The following is a 20,912-nucleotide window of genomic DNA, read 5'->3' as shown; positions in this document are numbered from 1 at the left end:
AAACATAAATATACATGTAGCTGCAATGCATTTAGCTACCTCAACAGTAAAATAGTTGAAGTCGGTGGCGAGCGAGTAGGTAAAGTTGACCGAGCCCTCCTTGGCTAGGTTTGCTGTGTAGATAAGCTTGGAAGAACAGGTGCTATCTGGAGACCTTACAAAGCTACCGATGGGTTCCCAATATGACCTGTAATGCAAATATTGACAGATGTGAGGCAAACATTACTTGAAGGATGTGGAGGAACAATACCATATCAATTACATAGAGAAGAATCTAACCCAAATAAAAAGCTGATTTAACCCTAAATAGACTGGGCTATTTCGACGCCTAAGAAGACGTGGGAGGGGGCTGATTCAGCACCCCCTTATTATCTCGGCCATCGATCGCGTGATCGCGACGAAAATTGGCACGCGTTAACCGTGGCATTATCTACAAAACTGTAATATCAAAGTCTGCGAAAAATCTCATTGCTCATTAATTATACTAATTTATGCGTAACAATTTGCTCTAATTAATAAAATAATGCCCCTAAAGTGCTAATTTTTGTTTCACATACTCTAGAAAGGCATCTGATCAAATTTATTTTTCAAAAATTTCAACATCACGTTCATTTTCTATTGTATTCTATTGTATTCTAAATTTCTATATATTTCTGCTTTTTGACTTTTTGTTTATTGATTTTTAATGGAAATTGTTGGGGACTTTATTTGACCATAAACAAGATCAAATTAGTTGATTTTAAGCAGTTAAAGGAAAAATAATGATACATTTATGAATTTTGGCTAAAACACTATATGCATTGGATTTGTACACAAATTCATGTTTGAGTAACTTTGGGTCTGCATGCACTTAGAAAAATATTGCGTGATTTTGAAACCGCATACTTGGGGTCACAATTTTGGTCTCAAAAGTTGCGCGAGACTTGAAAGTAAAATGTCAACAAGTGATGCGGTCAAAAAATTTCGAGCGGCGGATTTATCGCAACAAGTGGAATGCCTCTGGCCGTCTCACCTGCATCACGCGGTTCAATATAGCAGCAGTGCTGACTTTGAATACTACTCTAACTCGCACAAGATGTTCAGTGATACATGGTTACTCTTACATGTATGTCCACTTTTTATGAACTAGACCAATAAACTTACAGAGATATGATGGTTATTCAACAAAAAACCCCAACATGGCCAAAGTTCATTGACCTTACATGACCTGTGACCTTGATCATGTGACCTGAAACTCGCACAGGATGTTCAGTGATACTTGATTACTCTTATGTACAAGTTTAATGAACTAGACCAATAAACTTTCAAAGTTATGATGGTAATTCAACAGATACCCCCGATTTGGCCAAAGTTCATTGACCCTAAATGACCTTTGACCTTAATCATGAGACCTGAAACTTGCACAAATGTTCAGTGATGCTTGATTACTATTATGTCCAAGTTTCATGAATCAGATCCATAAACTTTCAAAGTTATGATGGGAATTCAACAGATATCCCCAATTCGGCCAAAGTTCATTAACCCTAAATGACCTTTGACCTTGGTCATGTGACGTGAAACTCATGCAGGATGTTCAGTGATACTTGATTAACCTTATGTCCAAGTTTCATGAACTAGGTCCATATATCTTCTAAGTTATGATGACATTTCAAAAACTTAACCTCAGGTTAAGATTTCGATTTGATTCCTCCAACATGGTCTTTCCTTTCCAACATCCCTAAAGTTCATTTTGACCTTTGACTTGAATGTACATTAATTCCTAAAGGATGTTCATTAATACAAAAAACATTTATCCAACACTTATAACTTTATCTTTTACTTTCTTTAAAATAACAGTTAACCTTTGCTATTCTTTTGAACGCCGCCCCGTCAAAAACTTAACCTAGTTCCCTTTCGCGCTTATACAACGTAAAACCGTCGACCTAAACCCACACTCAGCCCACCCCCCCCCCCCCCGTTTCTCTTAGGGTTAACAGAGGAAAATGGAAAAAAAAAAGTTATTAAAAGTTAAAATACTTCATTATTCTGTTTTACAATTTATTATTTATATTCCATTTCTCTCACACACCATTTATGCGCTTTGTTCCAAAATTGGATCTTGGACCAGCTGTAAGGTGTGTTGTGGCCTTTTGCAGGACTGGTGACCACTTCTGAAAAATGAAGACCTTCGAACACAAAGTTTGCTACCTTATTTACAGATGTACATGTACTCTGTACTGCAAAATACATTTTTACACACAAAAAACAAAGGAAACGAGTTAAAATATTATCCAGCAGCACGCAATTTTTTTAATCTTTACTTTCAGAGGCTACTGTTCTGAACCTACTAAATCTGCACCAGTGCAACATTGGAGAAGCTTTTGCAGAGAAGGGGATTTCCAGGGCTGTTTTGAGCATTTCAGAGGCAAAATCCCCTGGAGCCCCCAAGTAACTCATTCCCTGTCCAGCAATCAGGTATACTCACTCATTACAACGCTCATTGTCTTCTGTGAAGTAGAACGCACTTGAGGAAACGGTGAAGTCTGGAGGGAGCTCGGACCATTCTGTGAATTTTTCACCTCCACCCAAGGAGTACTTTCCTTTCGGGCATCGCCTGCAGCTACCTGAATCAATGTTCAAATATTCCCCAGCTCCGCAAGAGAATCCTAAATCATGAAATTCAAAGAGAATAATATTTGTGTGATGATGAAAATCATGACATTCCAAGTGAATATTTTGTGTGGTTCATGTATTTCAATTTTGGAATAATATCAAGAAAATACGAACATATCCCTTAAATATTACATGGGGGTGGGGGGTGAGTCAGGTTGAATTCACCCCCTAAATAAAGAGCCATGGGAAACTAAGAAAGGCCCCCACAAATTCCTACAGGGTTCAATATAAACAATAGCCCTAAAAAAATCTTTTAAATGAAAAGACTAATAATTCTAACTTGTGAGCGAACTATATGTGTTGTTAATTTATTAAAAAGATATTAATAATAACAATTATCAGTAATGATAGTTAAAGAAAATATTTGAATGATTTCTAAAGAACATGAATAGAAATATCAAATATGGAATAATTCCAAATGAATATTTATGTTTTAGTATTTACTGTAAGCATAAATATTCTCATAATTCCTAGTGAAAATTGGGTTGCAATAAAGAAAAATTAAATTAATAGTGTTTTAACTGAAAATTCATGTGGCCACCATAATCTTTATTCAGAAATTCCAAGACAAAATTTGGGTGAAGATACTAGTAATCGTGAAATAATGCTCAAACAAAATCTTCAATTAGGAAAATACAAACATTTTTCAGGAAAGAACGATTTCTGAAGTGAATATATACATGTACATGTATACTGGAATAATAATTCAAAAATAATATCTATTCTTCACAAATCCAGATGAATATTAGTAACAGTATTGAATCATACAAAACATTTTTGATAAAATACTTCTGAGTGAACATTTGTCTATATGAAAATCTATGAAAAATCAATGCATTATCATAAAAAATGTTGTTTTTTCATGTAATTCATAATTCAAGGCAATAAGGCATAATGAACATTCTACATGTTCTTGACAAAAAGAAAAATGTTGACGTTGAGGAGAGAATTTTAATTAAATTCCTAAGATCAATACCATGGAGAAACCTCAAAATTCAATTAAAACAAGAAAACAATGTACATGTCCGTAGGAGATGTATAATGTAGTACATGTATGTCGATACCATGGCACAATGCTTAAAACTGCACATCACTGGGTACAATAAAAGAATTCAATATGTAAAGAGAACATATGAAGTTTTTTAAAAATATCTAAATTCTCCAAGGAAATAATTTTTCAGGCTAAAGATTTGTATTTAATCTCATCACTATAGTCATAAGGTGGTTTCAAACCGCCTCGATCACAAGAATCCCCGTTAAATTACGAGAACTTTCTAAGGCTAAAAAATACCCGTTAATTATTCCTGCATTCACACCGCCCCGAAACACATCCTTCGGGATAAGTTCCCGAAGTTACGAGCATGCGCAGTATGGTCTGATAAGCAGGCAAGGCGCGAGATTCAAAATCACTAGCCCAGCAGCCACCCACGCCGCCGCGCCCAACGACACGCTGGGCTAAAAGTTCCCGTAATTTGCTTTCACATCGCCAAAATACCTGCGACCTTGGAAAAATCCCCACGAAAGTTCTCGTAATTTCGCCAAGTACCTACTATTTAGCGGGTATTTTCTTTCGGGGAAATTACGCGTAGTTTGCTTTCACATTACCAAAATACCTGGTATTTTCTAATCGGGGTAAATTTCCCGATCAGAGAATACCTGGAACTGGCGAACTTCGAGGCGGTCTGAAACCACCTATAGTGTAGCAACAAAATTTATCAATCTTTTTCTAAACATTTACTGGAAATCAAGCCGATCTTCTTGAACAAGGATTTACATACATGTATACAGTGACATGGTGATTATGTTTTTAGAATTAGTCAAATCTCCAAATAACAAATTGAGTTTAATAAACACTACATTAACTATATAGTGTATGTACATGTACCTGTATAAACATCCAACATCCACTCTTAAAGTAAACAATAGAAGAAATTAACTTGAAACAGTCCTAATCAAACAGAGTCAGAGATATTGATCCTATTTTTTTCATACTGCACGAGAGTGTGTGGGACTGAAAACATGTGTTTACAGATATGATATTTACAGAGTGTGTATTCACTATGCATAATATTTTGAGTTCGTTTGCATTCATTATTATTACAATCTGTTCTCCTGGGAGTTTTATGTGTAATTAGTCTGTGCTGCTTGTTCTGCAGGAGCCATTATGACTGGCATTATTTTGCAGGACTTTTATAGGAGCAGAGAAAATTTACAGGAGCTTGGTTGTACAATGTATTAACCTCCCACCCCCCCCCCCAACAAAGAACATACGACATAGCTAGGATGAAAGTTGGCAAAGTAATGATCTAAAAAACTCCTTAAATTCACACAGGGTCCAATGTAAACTATACATACATGTAACACAATGTAGCAGAATTGAGCTGATGTCTGATGAGCTAATAAATTATTATTTTTTTCTGAATAGGAGAGGTGCTTGTTTCCACCCCCTCCCCCAAGTGTGTCTGTTAAAGGGATGCTTCGGGCTGAAAATACATGTATTATGATAAAGGAAAATCAGATACACCAAACAGTGAAAATTTAACCAAAATCAGACAAAGAAGAATAAAACTATTGCATTTAAAAGATTATTCCGGTGAAACCATTCTAGGCATGACTTCATGAATATTCAATGAGCAAATTGATGATGTAATAACCCCACTTGTTCTTTTGGATTTTATGAAAAATTATATTCAAATTTTTACTACCAAGAACTGAAAAAATTGGATTGACAACTGATTAATAGTACATTATATTCATAAAGGAGACAGATTATTCACAACTGTGTGAAAAAAATGAAACAATTGCTCCGCTATAAATTCCACACACTAATCGAACCAACTTTAACCCTGGGTTTAACACTATACCCTACCCTAAACCTAACATAAAACCCTAATATTGCAACCCTCAGTCCCAAACCCTACAAATTACATCTTAGACAAATTGAACCCGGAGCAATTAGGAGCAAATGTCGACCACCCAGGGTATAATATGAAAGCCCATACTGTACAATGTATGAGCACAGCACCAACTTGTAATCGGGGGGGGGGGGGGGGGGGGGGCCTTTACTGTAACAAGTGGAATGCCTCTGGCCGTCTCACCTGCATCACGCGGTTCAATATAGCAGCAGTGCTGACTTTGAATACTACTCTAACTCGCACAAGATGTTCAGTGATACATGGTTACTCTTATGTCCACTTTTTATGAACTAGACCAATAAACTTACAGAGATTCACCAAAAAACCCCAACATGGCCAAAGTTCATTGACCTTACATGACCTTTGACCTTGATCATGTGACCTGAAACTCAAACAGGATATTCAGTGATACTTGATTACTCTTATGTACAAGTTTCATGAATCAGATCCATAAACTTTCAAAGTTATGATGGTAATTCAACAGATACACCCAATTCGGCCAAAGTTCATTGACCTTTGACCTTGGTCATGTGACGTGAAACGTACACAGGATGTTCAGTGATACTTGATTACTCTAATGTCCAAGTTTAATGAACTAGACCAATAAACTATCAAAGTTATGATGGTAATTCAACAGATACCCCTGATTCGGCCAAAGTTCATTGACCCTAAATGACCTTTGACCTTAATCATGAGACCTGAAACTTGCACAAAATTTTCAGTGATGCTTGATTACTATTATGTCCAAGTTTCATGAATCAGATCCATAAACTTTCAAAGTTATGATGGGAATTCAACAGATATCCCAATTCGGCCAAAGTTCATTGACCCTAAATGACCTTTGACCTTGGTCATGTGACGTGAAACTCATGCAGGATGTTCAGTGATACTTGATTAACCTTATGTCCAAGTTTCATGAACTAGGTCCATATATTTTCTAAGTTATGATGACATTTCAAAAACTTAACCACAGGTTAAGATTTCGATGTTGATTCCTCCAACATGGTCTAAGTTCATTGACCCTAAATGACCTTTGACCTTGGTCATGTGACATGAAACTCTAATAGGATGTTCAGTAATACTTGATTAACCTCATGGCCAAGTTTCATGAACTAGGTCCATATACTTTCTAAGTTATGATGTCATTTCAAAAACTTAACCTCAGGTTAAGATTTGATGTTGACGCCGCCGCCGCCGTCGCCGCCGCCGTCGCCGCCGCCGTCGCCGCCGCCGTCGGAAAAGCGGCGCCTATAGTCTCACTTTGCTTCGCAGGTGAGACAAAAATGGACCAGATCATACAATAACACCCTACACTGTATTCCGGCCTATTATCACACAGGCAGGAATAAATGCTGTAAAACTTGGCCCAAATGAACAGATAAAATTCTGTTATAGGACTATTACTACTATTAAAGCGCAAGTCCAAGAATTTGCGCGCGTTATGTATGGGACATTTCAGAGGCTTCAATGACCTGAAAAATAGTGTTAAATGACTTTGATTAGATTGAATACCCTCATGATGGTAGACATCTAGGAGAAGAATAATCATGCAAAAAATTGTGACATATGACCTTGACCTTTCAGAGAGAAAAGATGTGCCGTTACGTATGGGACGCAGAAAAAAGACAATTTTTAATACATTTTTTTCAAGTTGAGAATTCTCTAAAAGTATTTCACTTGACAACTTGAAACTTAGTGTGATAGAAGTCACAATACTCTAGTATATTTATGGCAAGTTTCATGTCATAAGCCAAATCCCTCTAATTACAGACTCTAATTAAACAAATTAATGACATGTTACGTACATGGGACAGTTACGTATGGGACATTTTGTCCCCATAGAGAACGTACACAATTTTCCCCATAATTAAAAAATTGAATAATTTAAAATATGGAAATAACAAAAGAGTTTCTTCCTTTTAAAATGTTCTACTGAGACATATTTGATATGACTGAATGGGAAATTAGCCATTTCAACATTTTTTTCCCTTGTTTTTCATAGTTTCATGAATTTCTTATTGGGTCGCATTTCATAAGTTGGGTATGCAAAAAGGGTGGCGTATGAACAATTTTCCACACGGTGCCATGGATAAATTGTTGCTACATCACAACATCTTGACCAAATTTATTGAGTAATATGACATTTTGAAGCTAGAACTATAGGCTCAATATGAAGTAGATCAATACAATATCAGGAACAAAAACTATAGCACATTAAGTATGAAGTAATAGGGGTGGCGGAGCCGGTGGATGCGGAGCCAGTGGATGCGGTAAATGATAAAATATTCATTAAACCTAATTAACAACTTACTATAATATGTAATATGACTGTTATCCTCATATTTCTGGGCGTTTTAAAGCAGGGAACAACTAAATGTCCTAAAAATTTGACAATTTTGAAAATATGCAGCAATGTCAGCTCTGATCTGCAACCTAATCAATTAGTAAACCGGAGAGATTTGGTTAATTATCTAATTTGTAATCTTAATTTTTATTACAAATGTTATGTATCATTGCAACAAACATTTCTACCCATGATGTTGTCATTTTGCCAAGCATATTAATACAGTGACAGGTATTTTAGGGGCAAAAATGTGAAATTAAATACTGTTAATTAATTAGTATGCATACAATAATAGATAACTATTCGATTTTTGGTACAGATTTATTTATTGATGTTTCAAGATTATACCTGCAATTTACTTGGGTGATCCAATGTTGCATTAACTTTTGACACCATTTTATGTGCAGCAGGTCCAATATGAGGAAAATACATTTCAAAATTCACATTTACATTGACGTCTATGTAATAATTAGATGTTAATTAGTCATTTTAAGGAAAAATAAAGGTATTCGAGACTTAAAACTTTTCCATTATTTAGAGAATGGTAATGGCTAAAACATATCAAAAAATATATTTTTTGACCATTTTTACCCTGTTCATGAAATTGGACCACCTTATGACATGCGACCATGTACATGTATTTCTATTGTTTTTTTTTATTTTTTTCATATTTTTCCATTTTCACAATTTTTTGCTTTGATTGTTTTCATTAATCAGTATTCATAACAAATCAGTCTTTAAAAACTAAAGAAAAGGTAAATAATCACTTTTAGAGCACTCTTGAAATTTGTTTTTCTCCATTCACTTTGTACACAAATCTCCCCATTGACATTGTGTGTAAATGTCCCATACATGTACGTAACATGTTGTCCCATACGTAACAATTTTTTAATTAACTTTTAATTAAAAAGTAAACTCAATTTTTGAAACTTTTTGTGGTATAACATTTTCATACTTGATAAATTAGAACTTCCCAGAGATGCAACAATACAAGTATTGTATTATGAGAAATAACTTAAAAAACCTTCCTCAAAATGTTACGTATGGGACATTCCATCCTTGGACAAGACCTACTTTGCATAATTAATTAGATGACACCACTTTTTCCCCCCAAAAGTAATAAGATGTTAGGGGGTCCATGTCCCACCTATGACTAAATCTCAGAAGTTTTGTTTTCATTTTCTATGAGTTTTTATAATTGTCCCATACGTAACGCCCATTGTGCCCCAAATTAGCATTTACATGTACAATGTAAACTATGCATATTATCAAAATTTTCTTAATGAAATTTTTAAAATTCAGCATTTGGGCTTTCTTACCCCACCAAAGATAACTTCTAAAATTAAAGATGAAATTTTGCCTCCTACATGTAGGGTGACCTTTTCTTGGACTTGCCCTACATTGCATAAACAGGGTTCTCAGCTTTTCAAGAAAACAAAATTCCCTGATTTTCCCTGATGAAGTTAAAAAATTCACTGATAATTATTTAAACCCATTCACAGTTTCGCATGAGTTGTTGCAGTGAATTACATGTACATGTATTTTCAGTATAAAAACAATAATATGTAAAACTAATTAGTACCACCATAACCAATCATTCAGTGGATGTTGTTTTGATATGCAACAAAATATAAAAGAGTCTGACTGACTTCATGTACCATGTTTTTTACTTTTGGGCCGATCAATTTTTTCCCCCTCATTTGATGCATTTTTTCTGATTTAAGGTATATTTTATCAAATTTTTATTATTTTCCCTGATTTCCCTAATTGGCTGGGAACCCTGATTTATTACCACTAGCAAAATTATTAATAAGTTTCGTATGAATTCAGTAATGAGTCTGCCCTCATGGAATTAAATACATGTACTGGTATGAAGACACGACGCATGTTAGTCTAATACCCTTTTTACACAGGATTTTCTTAACCCCGGACTATCGCTAACCCCGTACTATCCTTAACCCCGTACTATTTTTTTTTTCCTTTTCACACATGCCAAATTGTTATTGCTAACCCCGGATAAGGAATACTTGCTTTTTACACACGAAACTCGCTAACCCCGGACTAGTGGTTTTTGTCGATCATTCGTAGTACAAGTACTTCACTCGTACACTTTTTACACACGCTAAAATTTCCTTAACCCCGTACTATAGGTGGGGCTAAATTGCTATTTAGCCCCACCTATAGTACGGGGTTAAGCTTAGCCCACTTTCGTTTTACACTAGCGATCTTAACCCCGTACTATCGCTCTTAGCAACGCAATTGCTGGGATAACCCTGCTTTTTTGCAGGGCCAAATAATCATGTACTATAGGTGGGGTTAGCCCACTTTGCAAAAATGCTGTGTGAAAAGAAAGTGGGCTAAGCTTAACCCCGTACTATAGGTGGGGCTAGATGGCAATTTAGCCCCACCTATAGTACAGGGTTAAGGAAATTTTAGCCTGTGTAAAAAGGTTATTATAGACCTGAAAGCCTATAAAATGTATACAGACCACACATGTCGTAATTACTCGATTTTTACAACCATTACTATGCATACAAATAAGATGGCTTTAACTCTTTGTGTAAATATTATGAATACCAGTTATCTCATTTGTCAGTCCTCAAATCAAATTAAACTGTGCTGTCATAACAGAACAGGGTCTGTGATTACAGACTACAAATCAATGTATAAAATCTCCATAATCACAGGACCATGCACATGCCATATGGTCAGATACAAATCTACATTGCCTTTGTTTTGAAATAAAAATCTATATTACATGACAATTTTTAAAACAAAAATAATCTGAATGTAACTTGTTGTGTATGATCCCTGCCTTTATGTACCAGTAAATCCTGTGGGTCAGTTGAGGAAAAAAGTGTTAACGAAAAGGACAAAAGGACTGTATACTAAAGCTCTTCAACTCCGTTAGAAAAATGCTTTCTTCATGCAATCTGCAAGGTTATTACTACGCCTCACACGTACAAGTTGATCTACAACTGATACACAGTACACCCATCTATATTATTTGGTAACATTAACATCTTATAAAATCAGCTGTGCATATCAGAGCGTTGTATGCAGCAAACGCAAATTATTTGTGTACCCAAACCACACATGCAGTGAGTGATGACTTGTTTATTCACTAAAGACAGTGGAGAACGCAGGTGAAATAATCATGTTAAAAACCTCTGAATTATTTATGAGGATGAATCCTTCTTTACCGCTACAGTGCCCTAATCGAACAACACTTTGGTTTCCTGATCCATTTCTATGGCTTTGAGGAAGGAGCTTCCAAGCTCCTTGCTTTGAGGAAATGGCCCTTTTGTGACTATTAAAGTGGAAAGCAGAATTTCTCTATGTTAGAGATAATTACCTACATGTATTAACTTTTGCATGAAAAAAAAGATGCAAAATATGATATAAGTACTATGATAACTTCAAGGAAACAAACACAATATAGACTAGATACCAGCAACTTCACAAAAATCTCAGCATTCATACTCGTTAGGTTAATTTTGTTTCAAGCACGAAGCTCATATTAAATGTGAAAGGAAACAGTGTGTCTGTGAGTGTATGCATATCATACAGCAGAAAGGAAAGTTGCATTTTCACTTGTTTATGAGCTGTATACTAATCAATTTCATAACACTGTGAAATTCAACTGCATCTTCCTGCATTGGCCAAGCATATAATTCATAAAATAAAATAAAATAAAATACGAAAGAAATAGTGAGTGACGTCATCAACTCTCTCATCATCATCACTGTGTTGTGCCAGTACTTTATTTTGTAAAAAATAAAATTTCTTATTTTATTATTCATATTGAGTTTGCGCTTCTTATTAAATATCATCAAATTTTTGTTGGGGTGGACTTGACCTTTAATCTTCTTGACAACCATCTGGTACCACAATTGACATGTGGGCTACATTGGTCATTACATTGCTTATATGCTGCAGATGAAAGGGGGCTTACTAAGAATGGATATTTTTTTTTATTCTATCTTAAACTGACCGTCTAATCCTATTTGACAGTTATCAATACAAAATCTATGAAAGCTAGGGCTGCTATCGTTAAGAAAATTCTCTGTAGATATATATCGCTAAAAATATTTTACCGATATTGATAACTACATGTATGATGTATCGACAAGAGAACATAATCAATAGTAAATACACATATTTTATCCATTATAGCAATGCCTCATACTCGTATCAAACTGGTCAAAAGTTTTATCTGCCAGTGTACCAAGAACACTTTAAAATTTACATTCATCGGATGTAAACGATTACATAACATCTTTTAACAAACAAATCTAGCATATAAACTACATGTACATGGATCCACACTTTTCACGTTATTAGCATCATTTTAGGGTTGGATGAAGTTTATCGATAATTTTGGGGCTTTTTGGACATCGTTCTGAGCAGTGATGTGCTACAAGTTACAACCCACATAGTTCCTGTATGGAGCAACTTCACATGAAAGTCACACTCATGTGAACACCACTATTACTATATTTTTAAGAAAGAATACGCACCACAGTCAACGGCTCTTGTCGGCGCTGCCGGTGCACCTCCTATACATGTGTCTGGTTGAGGAACCTGGACTCTCCACCTTACCCCGTTCTCATCACATTCCGTCATGGCATAATGAAAGTCATCCTAGAGGAGGTGAGAAAAGAAAACACAAATTTAGTTTGACTTCTTGATATTGGGCTATGGGGCAATAATTTACTATTGTCAAACCCCCATGGAAAATATTCAAAGTAACTTGTGCAAAGTATTTAATAGATATGTCCCTACAAAATTACCTCCTCAAGAAGTGGACTACTTTTTGTCTGAGCACGTCTTAGTTCTATTAAGTTGTGTCTTATAAAACAGAAAAATCTATAACAATATGCATACAGTGCCCCTTGTCTAGACCTGCACGTACATTATACTTTAATACGCCTATCTGTGGGATACATATCAAACAAGACATGCAACAAACACACTACTCATATGTTATCCAATCAAAAATTTGAGTCAAAATGGTGGAAACTATTCAATCATCAATGTATACAAAAAAAGCCTCAAAATGCAGTCTTCCTTTAGAAAAATGAGAAAGTTTGAGTAAACTGAACGAGTGGGTAGCACAGCTGCAGACCTGGGCACCATTGCGGTTTTTTTTAATCCCAATCAAAATGACATGAGCTCTGCCTTACATAAACAAATATTTTTGTATGAATTATAATTTTTTTTGTAATTTTGATGAGATCTTTGGCATACTTCATGGAATATGAAATGAACAAAATAGAAATTCTGTGAAATATCCCCAAATTATCTTGTTTCAATATTAAGTCCTTTCTTTATAGACGTGTAGACAAAGATTCCTTTTATATCCATACAAGTACCATTACATATAGCCAAGGCTCGACATTAGCGGTGGCCCGGTGGCCCAGGGCCACCAAAAATTCATCTCGGGCAACCATTATTGAAAAAATGTTAAGTTTTGGTGGCCCGAATCGGGCAACCAATAATTTTCAAAGTAGCGCAATTTTTCTCCCGATTTTACATGCATTTATCAACTTTCTACAGTTCAAATTTCAAGTCAATTCGTCATGCGCCTTTTTTGTTAATCTACACACAAATACACACACACAAAGATTGCACAGTCATGACAGTATGTAGGCCTACCGCTAGCATACAGTATACAATTAATGCACATTCATGAGTGTGTTATGACGATGCAGCAAACTCGAGGGTATTTACAATTATGCGAAAGCAAGAGGCGCTTGCGCCGAGTGCTTTTGCATAATATTGTGAATGCCCGAGAGTTGCTCGCATCGTCACTAACATCACGAATCTTAAAATGTGCATTAATTGTTTTATAAAACGGGTCGGCAAAATGAATTTTTCATGGAAATCGTGTTCAAATCCCTCCAACTTGTGTACGATCGCGATCGCACAGACGAAGAGATCACAAGACTGTCAATTATGACATCACAGGCGCGTATCTATGTGCGCCTAAGTAAGCGCATCAAAATCCTAGCCAGCCAGCCTCTTTTACTGAACGCGTATCAGTTTTTACGCGCTATTGGAACTAATGCTGCACAAAAAATGCACAGTGCTGCACGAAAAATGCTCGACTGGAAGGTTGCGCATAATTAAAGCATGAACACGTGACTTGAATACGCACTCACCATTGGCTACATCCTTGAACCCGTTTTATAATAACTAATATTGCATGTGTGAAACCACTGCAGCTGGCCGGCTGTGCGCTAGCAGACTATTCAGACTCAGGGAGCTGCGATGCGAAATGTTACTGCTAAGAAATCTTCCCCAGAACTTTGAAAATCTACATCAAAGTCACATTTTACACCAATGAAATGCCCTTCTACAGTCCATATTACTGAAACCTGATAATTCGCAAGCATTAAAAGGAGGAATTATGACCTCTATTTTGACTCAAAAAGACCGATTTCCAAATGCATTAATACACATAAAACACAAAGGTGAGTACATCACAGTCCCACATGTGCATTTGTATGTATGTTGATATCTGGTTTATTTTCGAAGCTGTCTTGAAAAGACAGCTTCTTTCTTTCTTGTTTATTTATGACTTCTTAAACCACTCTTAAGGAAGTAAATACTTGGGAAGGCATTTTATTGATATGAAATGTGAATTTTTTCCATCATTTTGTCAAATATAGGGAAGGAATTTTCTCACTGTTTTTTCCAGATAACTTGCCGTTTTCTTATTTTTTTCTGTCATTTTTTTTACAGTGATTAAACCATTTATACCCCTTCCCATTGAATATGCCTGATTAAAGAACATGTTTCTACTGAATAATAATAATAATTTTCCCCATTTTTTCTGATAATTTTGTCTTATTCATTTTTCTTACATTTTCTTTTTTTTCTCAATTTTTTTTCTTTTATTTCTTTTATTTAAATTCTTTTATTTTCTTTCAATCATTTCATATTAACAATGATAGAACAATTTATATATTACCACAAAATAACAGCAAGCACGATTTACATACAAGATGTGCAAAGAATAGTGGTACGTGGTAGTGACTGCAGAATATTTCAGTTTGTTTTATTCATTTTTAATAAATGTTTTTCTTAAATATTTTTCGGGCCACCAAACTTTACTAATGGGCCACCAAAAAATTTTTTTTGAAGGTTTTGGTGGCCCGAACGGGCCACCACCAAAAAAAGTTAATGTGGAGCCTTGATATAGCATTCCATTAAGTGGTGGGTTATGGGGGAGGCTAGTATCATTATCAGGCCCAATAATCATAATAACATATCCATCTCGTTAGAAATGCTCAAGGCGCAAGTGAAGGGGGAGCAAACAAATTAACACAGAAATCATTGATAAAATCAGTTATAAATTTTAGCTTAATCTAAAATGTTTCGACACACTTGCTATTACAAAAAGAGGGAATTCCATAGCGAGGGCCCCACATAGATAAATGCCCCCCCCCCCCACTTTGTTAATTACATTTTGGAGCTGAGAGAAAACCAGAGTCACTGGAGTGTAGAAGTCTACATGTAGATGCACAGTAAAAAAAATAGCACATTGTTTTAATAAGCCTGTCACTTTGATTTTGATTTTATTTAGGCACTTTCAAAACGTGCCTAAAGTTTTCAACAGCGTTTTTTACAGTGTGATGTGTAGGTGTTGATGAGAGCAGTGTTGTACCAATCCTTGGCTGTACTGTGGAGCAGAGCCATGAACTGAGTATACCAGCAAAAAGAATTTTGAATTTGACTTGCTCACTTTATGGGCAAACAATGTACATGTATGTAAAGATTTAAGAACAGGTGTGAAATGGGTAAATTTGCTATGAAGAGTCACAATATGAGCAGCAGGTTTCTGCAGTTTTTATAACAAATAATTAGGGAGTGGAGAAGATTTTCAAAAAAATTAAATAAGAGTGTATATTGCCAAAATAAAGACAAGATGAGAATGAGATCAATGAATGATCAAATGAGCAGAGAGAGGCCGGTACAAAAGGTCAGTCAATACAACAAATATTTTTCCTTCCCTCCAGACTAAAACAAGAAACAAGACCCATGGCATGGGCCACAGCAGAAGGGGAGAAGGGCATTATTTCTGTTTATATTCAATTGCAAAAGGAAAGAAAAGTAAAAGGGTGATATACATGAATGATATTTTTTCCGGATAATATGTAAAAATCTATCACAAGCTTGGATTTTTGTAATAAACATGTCAAAATTTTTGCTTGCTTGCTTCGCTCGCAACTTATCAATTTTATGCGATATACCAAATCGAGCCACTCAAAATTGTTGGCTGACTTTACGCCACTGAAGCAAAGGTACATGTAGAAAACTCATTTTTCATGAAATTTTTAAGATGAATTCAAGTGGTTGAGTTGTCCCATCCGGAGCCAACCCAGTCAAGTTGTTGACAGGCCATGCAGTCCCAGATTCAACTCAGAAACACAATGCCATTATTAATGAAATAAATGAAATGAAAAAATGAAATGAAATGAAATTATTGTGACATCACATTGCGTTTCAGCCAGGGTCGTTGGTTAAATTTGTTATTTTCTCTTTGTTGTTACCTGGATAGAGTTAGATGCTATTCTAGGGGTTGAAATCTTTCCATTGACGTGAAATCTCGGTTTTTGTGATCATCTTCTTAATGTATGTCTACTTTTGTAGCCAAAATATTTCAAGATAGTGACAAACAAGATAAATTATTTTGGCAAAATTTTTATTTCTTTATATTATGTAGGTAAAAGTGTATACATGGTGGAAGTTTGATGAACTTTATGAGAACATTGTGTTTGATATGATTGAATTTATGAAAAGTATTCCGTGGTGGAAATACGATCCACTAAAAAAAACATTCCCACACTAGACTAACTGGGGGGGGGGTACTCAAATTATTATATGGGGGTTTTGCCTCATGAAACTCAGAAATGGGGGTCTAAGGAACTGACTAAAAGGGCAAAGTATGGGGTCTTGGGAACTAGATTATATACCATACCGCGGTGTGTGAAAAACAGGGTCTTGGGAACAGGATCGCATCACTATAGGTACATTGTAGAGCAGTGTGCATGCGCTCGCCATGCTTGGAGCAGCTAGTTATTATGTACATGTAGGAACTTGTGAAGCCGTATACTGTACATCTTTCGCATGCTCACGCGCCTGGGCCAGGAACTGAGACTGAGATGTTTCAAGGGATGGTCCAGGCTGGAGATATTTATATCTTAATAAATAGAGTAAAATTAACAGAGCAAAATCCTGAAAATTTCGTCAAAATCTGACAACAAAGAACTAAGTTATTGAATTTTAAATTTGATCAATATTTTGTGAAAACAGTTACATGCACATCATCATGAATATTCATTACATGTAGGTGGGCTGATGTCACATGAAATCATGAATGCTTCATTTTTTCATACTTGTGTAAATGATGTGTCTCCATTATGATGAAATAAGTTGCGGCAATAAATAACTAATGTAATCAGTTGTCAATCCAATTGTTTAAGTTCTAGGTAGAAAATTTTTGAATGAACCTGATTTCATATAATACAAAAGAAAAAGTGGGGATGAGCCGGATGACATCATCAGCCGACCTAATGAATATTCATAAACAGTAGAGGCTCACAGCCAATATGGGAGATTGTCTCCCATGATTGATTGAGAGATTATCTCCAATATCAGAGACTTTTGTAATGAATTTGGGTATCCAATTTCAGAGTCTCCAGTTTGGGAGACCAATTTCATTTGTTTACATTTGCTTCAAAAGGATTACCTTGGTGGCAAATGATTCCTCATGAAAAATTACCCCTTTTCACAGTCTACTTAAAAATTCATCATTTACTTTTGTTTTGATAAGGATTTTTGTTGTCATCCACACACAAAACAAATGGGCTTCTGGAAAAAAATTAAGCTTTTGTTGGTGTTGTTTCTTTTGTTCTTTAAACATTTGCAAAGCAAGTCTCTATAAATGGGAGATTATCTCCCATACTGGAGTCTCCAATATTGCCTGTGCACCTCTACTGACAAAAGACATGCTGAGAAATGTTTCACCGGAATCTTTCTTTTGTTTCTTATTGTTTGAATTATTATTTCATTTTTTACAGATTTGACAATAAGGACCCACTTGAGTCTTGACTGAACCAGTATTAAAAATGCTAATTCCTTATTTTTCGAGAGGAATTAATCATTGTTTCACTTGACGAGGACAAAATTTGATAATTTCTTATTTCATACAATAAAATACAAAATCTATAGTGAGTGGATGACATCATCAGTCTCCTCACTTGCACACTGACCAGTGGCAGTGCATGTTTCGTGTAATTAAAGGAAACCAAAACCCAAGAAGAGAAGCAATCTTATTGGGATGAGTAAAACAAGAGGAACATTTTAAAACAAGTTTCATCAAAATTCATTATGAAATAGGCAAGTAATGGATGTTTAAAAAGTCTTGTTGAACTTTCTATGGGGATCCTCAAATTGGCAAACATGCTTTAAAATGGCAGATTTTGTGGACAGCTCTCCATTGTACACAATTTTTCAGATTTTCCCCAGTCTTTCAAACTACATATTGCCTCATCCAATGTATAATATTCCGGGGGGGGGGGGGGCACTCAGTATAGTGGGTATGTGCCGCGGAGGGGACCCCCATTTTCACACTCAAATTTCCGTTCCAAGACATAGCATTTTTGCCTTGTTGAGAAAAAGAACAAAGAAAGCCACTCCAAGGCATAGCATTTTCTTCTTATCGAGAAAAAAGAAGAGAGAAATCCGCTCCAAAGCTTCGCATATTTTTCGTTACGCCGCTCCGATCGCATTGAATGAGCCGCAATTTTGGTGAAAAGCGGCCGCAGAGCTCCCCCGGCGCATTATATACTGAGTGCCCCCCCCCCCGGATATTAGGCGTTAATGCAGTTTCGCACCGGCCGGTTACCAGCATACCTCATCACCAATATTTGTTCCCAAATGTCATGACAAGCCTCTCAGTCACGATCACATTTCGATGTCAATACGGTATATCCACCACTTTTCAAAATATCGTGATCGGGAATGGCTGTATTTGGCTTCGATCTCAACGTCGTTGATCGACACTAGACATCGCTTCGCGGATCGCTTGGATTCACCGTGCACCGTAATGTTGATATGAACTGAAGTTAGTAACCAAATCATGCGAACATAGATTCGCATGAGGCATGCTGGCAGTTTGTTCGCCACATTTTCGCATGATTTGGTTGCTAACTTCAGTTCATATCAACATTACGGTGCACGGTGGATCCAAGCGATCCGCGATGTCTACGCCGTGTCGATCAACGACGTTGAGATCGAAGCCGAAATACAGCCATTCCCAATCACAATATTTTGAAAAGTGGTGGATATATTGACATCGAAATGTGACTGAGAGACTTGTCATGACATTTGGGAACAAGTATTGGTGATTAGGTGTGCTGGTAATCGGCCGGTGCGAAACTGCATTAGCGCCGATATTATACTTAGAATGGGGCAATCTGTAGTTTGAAAGACTGGGGAAAATCTGAAAAATTGTGTACAATGGAGAGCTGTCCACAAAATCTGCCATTTTGAAGCATGTTTGCCAATTTGAGGATCCCCGTAGAAAGTAGACCTTTTAAATATCCATAACTTGCTTATTTCACATCCAAATTTGATGAAACTTGTTTTAAATTGTTCCTCTCAGAGTCGAGTCTACTCTTTCCAATAACTAACTAGATTGCTTCTCTTAATTCTTGGCCAAAACCAAAGGCTTGGGTTTTGGTTTCCTTAAAGTGGAAGTTCACCCTGACAAAAAGTTTATTGTAAAAATAGCAGAAAAAATAATAAAAAATATTGCCGAATGTTTGAGAAAAATTCGTCAAATAATTTAAAAGTTATTAGAATTTCAATTATATGATTTGTGACGTCATATGCGAGCAGCATTCCTACATAGCGAATGGTAAAATATCAATGAAATGTCATTTTCTCTGAAAATTGAAAATGGTTATCACTGTACCTTTTGTATATCAATAGACAAACCATTTCACACCCGATCATGAATAGAAAACAAAATTATGTCTTCAGGAACCATACAAAATTTGACATTCATGCATTTTATATTACATAACACATGGGACAGCTGCTCGTTTATGACGTCACAAATCCAAAACTTTGAACTCTAATAACTTTCTTAGAAATTCTTACTCTTTAACGGATTTTCCTCAAACCTTCACCAATATTTTTTACTATTTTTTCTGCTATTTTTAAAACAAAGTTTTCTTCAGAAGTTCAGGGTGAACTTCCCCTTTAAGCGAAACTTTAAAAATGTCATATTAACTTTCTTATTTTACATCCGACTTTGATGAAATTTCCAGGATTATACTTGTTGGATTTTTCTCTTTTCATTCAAATAAAATTTATTGTTGGGTTGGACTTGTCCTTTGTTTAAAAGTCAAAATAATCGCAACACCTACCGGTTGGCAGGTCGGCAGCGAAGGCTGCGTTGACGGGGATGGCTCGCCGGAGTCCTCTTCGGCGAAACCTTCGCCAGCTGTTCCCAGTAAAACTATCGTCGTGCAAGCACACGATAAAGCAACGTACCACAGCCACAAATGCATCTTGTTCCTCATCATCTGTCCAGCATTAGCAAACAAATTATTCTGGTTTCAAAGAATTAATATCGAATCTAATGGTGAGATGTACAAGTATTTTTCGAATCAGAAAAATTTCTGCCAGCGGAGCCAGAGCAGAATAGAATTGCAGCAGATGATGATACGCGCGAGACGGCGAGAGATCTAGATAGTGTATAGCGCAAATTATACGAGATGCGTGTGCGATGAACAGTCTATGTATTTGAAACGCGTCGTAACGTCCCATATCTGCGCTATAAATGCATTGTCTCCTCCATCACAATCATGTGCCCCTCCCTCCCTGGCCCTGCCATAATCGAATCCACTAATGCTAGCTAGCACCGTGCGTTGTTTTTTTTGTCCGTGAGCAGGGGAGGGAGGGGGGTCTCTGACCGTGAAAAA

At 36.1% G+C, this 20,912-nt stretch overlaps 1 protein-coding gene across 1 annotated transcript in view; it reads right to left on the bottom strand.

Annotated features, from left to right (window-relative positions):
• The window catches only part of LOC121411695 (endosome/lysosome-associated apoptosis and autophagy regulator family member 2-like), a 62,891-nt gene extending 42,216 nt beyond the window's left edge, over nucleotides 1–20,675 (bottom strand). The window contains exons 1-4 of the mRNA XM_041604523.1: nucleotides 20,355–20,675; nucleotides 12,432–12,555; nucleotides 2,465–2,645; nucleotides 40–187 (exon numbers count right to left, since the gene is read on the bottom strand). Of these exons, the coding sequence (XP_041460457.1) occupies nucleotides 40–187; nucleotides 2,465–2,645; nucleotides 12,432–12,555; nucleotides 20,355–20,513 (612 nt within the window). The 5' untranslated portion in view covers nucleotides 20,514–20,675. The remainder of the gene's footprint in view (nucleotides 1–39; nucleotides 188–2,464; nucleotides 2,646–12,431; nucleotides 12,556–20,354) is intronic.
• Nucleotides 20,676–20,912: the final 237 nt, after the last annotated feature.

This window comes from Lytechinus variegatus, chromosome 3 (assembly GCF_018143015.1).
Source record: "Lytechinus variegatus isolate NC3 chromosome 3, Lvar_3.0, whole genome shotgun sequence".
NCBI classification, from domain to species: Eukaryota; Metazoa; Echinodermata; class Echinoidea; order Temnopleuroida; family Toxopneustidae; genus Lytechinus; species Lytechinus variegatus.
The sequence above is the reverse complement of the archived record's forward strand: the minus strand, read 5'-3'. Positions and strand labels throughout refer to the sequence as shown.